Here is a 7,500-nt window from a genome sequence, read left to right on the forward strand (position 1 = left end):
TAGATAGATAGATAGATAGATAGACAAACACATATAGATAGCTACCTGTCCTTCTCCTTCTCCTCGTCCTTGGCGGCGGATGGTCAGGCTTCCCTCATCTGCAAACGGCAGGTTCTCTGACGAACTGCCTCCCGAGCTGGGGTGGGGGGAGGACGGAGGGTTTGGGGAGGAGGAGTTTACAGGGGAAGGGGAGGTCTCAGGCTGGACGGAGGGAGAGGGTAAAGCAGAGGGAGTTGGTTGTTCCCGCCTGGCAGCTGCCACCAGCTCAGTGACAGGGCCACTAATGGTCCGCCGACGGTTCACCACTTCACCGTCCAGACCAATGGCATCGCGTGTTTTCCCCACCTGGTAAACACACAACCACACAGTTGGTTCATTAGAATAGAATACAGAACAGATGTGTATTGTGTGCCATTCGCACAGGTACAGAGCCTGCAGGTGCATTGGATTTTTCTGCTTTGCTCTAAAAGTAAGTTTTACACAAAAATATAAGAAGAAATAGAAAAATACAATACAAATATATATATATATATATATATATATATATATATATATATATAGAAAAACAAAATAAAGACAAAAGAGCTGTAAGTGTAAATTGTAAATTCACTGTATAAAAACTATAGTAATGTAAACTATGTAAATATAGATAATATTGATACTATAAGTCCTGAGATTTTTCACATTAAAAAACATAACATTGCACTTGTGAATATATACTTTATACATTAACCACATATACAAATGTGTATATTTTACGTTTTAGAGACGCTGTTGTGTCTGTCATACCTGCAGGAAATTCCTCTGCAGCGCCATGCCTTTGGCTCCACCTCCTATGGAAGACATCTCTAACATGGCGGCGATACTTCTCACACTACCCACGCTGCTCGTCTCCACGGCGGCCGTCTCCACAGACACCCCCAAGTCGCTGGCCCGTCGCTGTTGGTGATAAGGCACGTCCAGCATCCCCCCCGTGGTGGTGAGCGTGTGCGGCAGTGTGTTGGCGTCCGTCAGGTTGGAGTTGGAGGTGGAGATGTTAGAGCTAGAGCGTTTGGGCGGTGGCGGGGGCGGGCCTTTCTTCTTCTGACGCAGAGCAAAGGACTGCGTCAGGGTGCGGCTGGCGTTCTTGTCCTGGTTGCGGACCGAGTGGCTGCGGCTGACGCGGTGGGTCACCGTGGCGTATTTAACTCCGTCCTTTCTGGCGGCAGCAGAGCCCTGACCTCCCGCCACCTCTGCTTCCCCCTCTCCACCTCCCTCTCTCTCTCCACCTCCACCTGCTCTCTCGTCACACTCCCCATCTGAGACGGCGTACCGGTTGAGGCTGTGGGAGCGTTTCTTTTGCAGGGCAGAAGGCTCTTCTCCGTCTCCATCAGCCAGCTCCGCCTCGGGCGGGAGGCAGAGCAGCGGCACCTGTGGCTGCTGGTTCTCCCTAACCTCCACCGCCTGCATCTGTGGATGGTGCTGAGGCTGGACCTGAGGCTGCTGTTGCTGGGGTTGCTGGGGCGGGAGCTGGGCACACGGAGGTCCACGTTGGGTTGGAGACTGAGGGGGGTGGGAGCGCGGCGACTGAGGCCGCTCCCCCTGGATGAACTGCGGGGGCGGCTTGTGTTTGGCCTGCGGAGACGCTGTGCTCTGGATGGACGAGGTGGAGGAGGAAGATGAGGTTCTAGTCTTGGTAGGGGTGTGAGGGGGCGTGTAGGGGGGCGCAGGCTGGGAGTGGGAGTGACGGTGTTTGCCTTGGGAGGAGGCGCTGCCTCTGTGAGAGGAGCTGCTTCCCTGGCTGCTCTGCTGCCTCATAGTCCGCGCCTCCTTCTTAGGTGGCCCAGCACCTCCTCCCCCTCCTCCCCCTCCTCCCCCTCCTCCCCCTCCCTCCCCTCCTGTCATCACCTCATCATGGTCTTTGCTGCGTGTTCGCTGAGCTTTGACCTCCTGTCCTGGCTGGATCAGGGCACTCTGCAGCTCGGTGCTCAACTCGCTGTCCTGGAAAGTGCTCATCTTTGGAGACATGACCTCTGAGAAAAAAAGACCAAAAAAACAGCCTTAGAATTAATAAATTAGATCGTGGGTGTGAAACTCAATTTCAGTAGAGGCCGCACTCAATGAAGAGATATAAGGGCCAGATATGTATAGTTTACTGTAGAGATGTTCTGATACCATTTTCTTCTTCCCGATACCGATTCCAATACCTGAACTTGTGTGTCATGTATTTTATTATGTTTTAACAACTGTATACTTCAATCCCTGTATGGATGTGATAAGATTTCTATCATTGTTGTACGACCTGGTTAAACTCAGAACTTCCTTTTATTATCCAGTTTGACAGTCAGTCATAATTGAAAAAGAATATAAATTAATTAATTTACATGGTTTCGTATCCGTGCATAAACTCCAGTACTTACCAACCCCGATAACAGCTCTGTAGGCCGTATCGGTGGCTTGGACGATACTGGTATCGGTATCAGAACATCTCTAGATTATTGAAGTGCTTTAATGAAGAGAAAAGTAAAATATCTTTGACTTTATTTTTGCATGTCTCATATAGTCTCCTCACTTAGAGTATAGTCCACATGAAGCCCTTTAAAAAAAAGTTCCTTAGCCAGTATAGAATTTAGCAAATCAAACAAAACAATGATTACCATTTTAGAAGTAGACTCACAACATGTTTCACAGCCTGAATATGTCTCTGTTTGTGTGGCACTCTCAAAGTCAGCAAATGTGTCAAATTGTGCTCTGTGTGTCACATAATTACACATTGAACATTTTTTCAGCAGTGTGATTTGATTTGAACTAGGCGGGCCAAAATCTGCCGTGAACTTAAATTCATTTGCAGGCAGGATCAAAATTTGCAAAGGGCCAGAATTGGCCCGCTGGTCTTGAGTTTGACATGTAAATTAGATTAAAATGATTATTAAAATGAATAATAATCCCAACAGGACAGGAGGTCATGACTGTACTGTTACACGTAGTATAAACTATTTGGCCATTGAGAGATCTCATTAGACAGGCTAAGGCGTGCACACACTCCAGTGGGTTTCAGTTGAACCTCATTATGGGACTAGCATCTGTTAGCTCACCGTCTGGAGGCGGGCTGTCCATGGACAGGACGTCCTGCTGCTGTGTGATTGGGGGGGGCTTCTTTCTGAGCGAGCCCCGGCCGTCTGAACTGCGCTGCATTTCAGCCAGACGCTTCACCGCCAGCATCAGCTTCTTCTGGTGGCCTAAAACATTAGACGATTGGCATTACATGTATTGTTTAACTAAGGTAACTTCTATAACGATGGGTTTGAGTAGCATTTGAAGTCAAAATAAAATAATATTTTCTATTATTATTTTAATACATTTATTATAATTAAACATGTAGATTTCCCCTAAACTCACAATATGAACATGGCCTGCCTATTTGAGAGTGGATCCGAATCAATGTGACGGAGACACGATTTATGTTTTACTTTCGTAAACATAGCGAGATAGGGCATTTGGCTTTGGCGGAGTTCTGTCCTTCTTGTCATCTTTGACTTGTCTGATAACGTTTTACTACATTGTGTCAGTTTCGGGGCGCCGTATACAACATGTCTACGCCCCACTCACATTTATGTGTTATTATGTTGCAGGGTAGCTGTCTACTTATAAATGCTTGCCATAAATCTAACCGGGCACATAGCAAAACCTGCTCTCCATGGTACTGAATCCTGTTGGCAGACAAAAACACATGCAGACTCTTTGAAGGGGTTACTACAGGGGTTATTACGTACTGGGTTATATGTTCGGATGTAAAAAACTATTGACTATCTGTACGTTCTTACCCAGTTTGATGATGCCTATTTCCTGCAGGTCCTCCCAGGTGATGTCAGTGATGAACTCGATATTCTCGTAACCATTCTGCACCAACACCTGGTGGTACTGGCTTAGACCAATAGCAGACAACCACTCTCCTAGACTGGCCTATAGGAGCATCAGAAACATAACCTTTAATTCTTAGCTTGCTTTTTTTTTTTTAAACAGATTAGCATCTAACTAAAGTGTGATGTTTGGCTGTGTGTGTGTGTGTGTTTGTGTGTGTGTGTGTGTGTGTGTGTGTGTGTGCGCAATGTGCGTTTGTGCATGCATACATGTCTGACTGTATGCATCCATTGGTTTGTTGCATGTGTGTGGCAGAAATATGTACTATTGTTGGATGGTTGCATGTGTGTGGTGTGTGTGTGTGTGTGTGTGTGTGTGTGTGTGTTTTGTTGTGTGTGTGTGTGTGTGTGTGTGTGTGTGTGTGTTGTACTCACAGGTTTGTGGTCAGGCAGCCACTCAGTGACGCTCAGTTTGAATCTCTATGTCAGCTTCTTTCTGTGACCCGTTTACTTATTCCAATAGCTGTCAGATCCTACACACACACACACACACACACACACACTAGTAGTGATACACTGGTGGCATGTTCATACTTTTCCCCCCACAAAGGGAATGAATATCTCCACAGAGTCTAGCAGTAATTCTCAAACACTGTCTCACACACACACACACACACACACACACACACACACACACACACACACACACACACACACACACACACACACACACAGGAAAGCTTGCAACACAAAGAAACAAGTGACAGCGTGACATCTGATGAAAGCTTCTGCCATTTGAGAAGAGAACAGAATGTAATGTCTCAAAACCATAAGAAAATCAAGGAAAGCCAAAGCAAATGTCTGCAGTGAAAAGGAAGCATCTACAAGAAACAATCAGCTTGGTTCTCCATGATGTCATTTAAATTCAGCCCTTTATACTCTGACATTACTGTGATAAGTAAACAAGCTCATATTTAAATACAAACTAAGTGTATTAAAATGTTATGAGGGTGTGCAGATGTATTTGGAAGTGTTATTAATAAACTGAAAACAGTGTGTCATCCTCTCATTGTGTCATCCTTTTGTTTCTGTGTGTTTTAGTGGTAGTTGTGTTGGACACACAGGAACACACTTTTACAAACACACACACACACACACACACACACACACACACACACACACACACACACATACATACATACATACAGTTGCATAACTGAAATTATATGCTGATGTGAGCCAAACATACAGTAGAATAGGGCAGAATACTATGACATATCTCAAAACCCTTTTTAAGACAGCTCAGCTTTGAACCATTCAGCATGCACAGCCCCTCAGTGTACATACAGTAGATGTACAAATAATTGACGTAAGCTATACAATTATTTGTATGTAGGTGAATGTGGCAGAGATCATCAGTCTGGTTCCTCAGAACAGACAGCAGCAGCAACAGCTGATGATGGGAGAGTCAGGAGGTTGTGTGGATATATTAAGCTTTTCTAAAATTATGGATATTTTTTAAATTTTTTATCAAAGGGAATCATTTAGTTATGTTAAACTTTCAAAAAAGGAAGGTGAAAGTGTTGTCAACGCATTACTTCTATATTGCTCCATATATTATGCAAATGAAGTTATTAGGATTTCAGCTTTGAAACCATAGAGTTGAGGTTATTAAATATGTATACTTTTTAAAGGAATAGTTTTGGAAAATACACTTTCCATTTGCTTATTTGCTGAGAGTTAGATGACAAGATTAAGACCACTCTCACTAAGGTAAACATGAAACTACCGCCAGCAGCCAGTAGCTTAGCATGGAGCCAGTAGCTTAGCATGCTACAAAGACTGCAAACTGTCCAGTCTTTGAGCTAAGCTAGGCTAACTGTAAAGACATGAGAGTGGTATCCGTCTTCTCATCTTTTGACAAGACAGTGAAAAGTGTAGAATCCACTCCGCCTTTTAAATATTTGAGTGAATTTCATTCACATGTTTAAAATACTCATACTCGTCATATATTAGGGCTGCACAATCGATTGCAATTTTGTTGACATCGCAATATGGACAAGTGCAATATCCAATTATATAATATATAATACCTTGGCAAAATTTGTGTCAAACCATTCTAAATGGAGTGCTGTGTTAATGCAGAGACTACAACTCGTATCCTACAGACTAGAGAAAAAAACGTTTTTGAATTTGAATATTTTTCAATGAAAATGAGAATAATACAAAAAATGATCATTCCTTCCAATACCATGATTCATATCGCAATACCAATATTAGTCAAAATAATTGCAAGTAGATATTGTCATATCGAGCAGCCCTAATAGGAATGACAAAAATATTTTTTTGTAAACTATAATGTGCAGTTTTTGTACCCGGAAAACATACATATTTGTTAACAGGGGTCAAAGAAAAACGCAGAGATGTGAGAGGTGAAAGGTTGGGAAGGAGGCAGGGAAAGTACTGAGCGGCATAAACGTGCTCAATTGAGATTTTTTAAAGGGAATGGTATACATGCAACTTAAAAACATTAAGGACAAATCAAAGGTGTGCAGACTTGTTTCCATTGGGGTCCTTGGAAGTGCCTGGCACCTCTCTGGGGGTCAGGGGTCAGGGGTCAGTTGCCTTACCTCCGGGGTCATTCGGCTAATGGTGGGCAAGTCATACCCAGTGCCCAGGAAGTTTGGAGCGTAGACCTGCAGCTGAAAGTCGCTCAGCCATTGGACAACGGCCTCTGAGCTCTACGGGAGAGAAGACATGGGGCATGCTGTCACTAGCTCCGGGTCTGCTTCTTCAACAGCCACTTTTTCTCAGCAGGGCCAGGTGGGGCCAAACAGGGGCCGCAATTTAGATAAGCACTAGCAAGGGACCGTTAACCGGTATATCTTTACCAATATCACAAATACACATTCTAATACATTTATGGATCATTATAATGATGCTGATAGGAGTGTCATGATTATCCAAATCCAATATTTGATTTGACTTTACGATAATGATTCGATTCATTTTCGATTTAATGTTTAAATAGGGAAGGCAAAGCCACAATACGAGCCATCAGAAGGGTAAATTGCAATAATAGTTTGAGTTTCTCAGAGTGCAATAGAATGTACAATCCCTTATGCTTGTTTCCCTAACTTACTCACAGGGATAGCTAAATGTTGCCATCTCCAACTTTAGTAGAAAACTCAGGCTGCATGCTACCAGTAAGCTAACATTAACCTGTGTATTTAGCTGCATGCTACTAGCCGGTAAGCTACACTGTGTCTATTGCTGCAAGTAGGCGAGGTGAAGAGAGAAAGAAATACTGGGGAAATCGCTCATCCTGTCAAACTCGTGACACCCCTGGATTCCGCTAAAGTCAATGAATTAGCCCTGCTTGGCCCTGAAGTGAAAACCAGGCTAAAGTTAGGAGGGAGAAAGGCCCTGCCTACATTATCTCATATGGTACAGCAGGAGATGCAGATAAGCAACAGCAGGCAATCTGCATTTGACACTTTACAGCTGGAAAGTAAAGACAAAATAGAAATAATGCTGTTTCTTTTGCTCTTGAAGGGATGAAAACGCTGTACTTCTGAAAATATACTGTGTATCGTACAGTATAAGCGCACACACTCTTTCTACGGTGATTTCCTGTTCATTAGAGTCCGTCCAAAATGTT

At 43.7% G+C, this 7,500-nt stretch overlaps 1 protein-coding gene across 1 annotated transcript in view; it reads right to left on the reverse strand.

The window, feature by feature from the left end:
• The window catches only part of caskin1 (CASK interacting protein 1), a 125,568-nt gene that overhangs the window by 4,536 nt on the left and 113,532 nt on the right, over positions 1-7,500 (reverse strand). Inside the window, 7 exon segments of the mRNA XM_032538032.1 lie at positions 46-345; positions 790-2,012; positions 3,075-3,218; positions 3,804-3,942; positions 4,275-4,345; positions 4,348-4,372; positions 6,470-6,580. Coding sequence (XP_032393923.1) covers positions 46-345; positions 790-2,012; positions 3,075-3,218; positions 3,804-3,942; positions 4,275-4,345; positions 4,348-4,372; positions 6,470-6,580 — 2,013 coding nt within the window.

Source organism: Etheostoma spectabile, chromosome 15, assembly GCF_008692095.1.
Source record: "Etheostoma spectabile isolate EspeVRDwgs_2016 chromosome 15, UIUC_Espe_1.0, whole genome shotgun sequence".
NCBI lineage: Eukaryota > Metazoa > Chordata > Actinopteri > Perciformes > Percidae > Etheostoma > Etheostoma spectabile.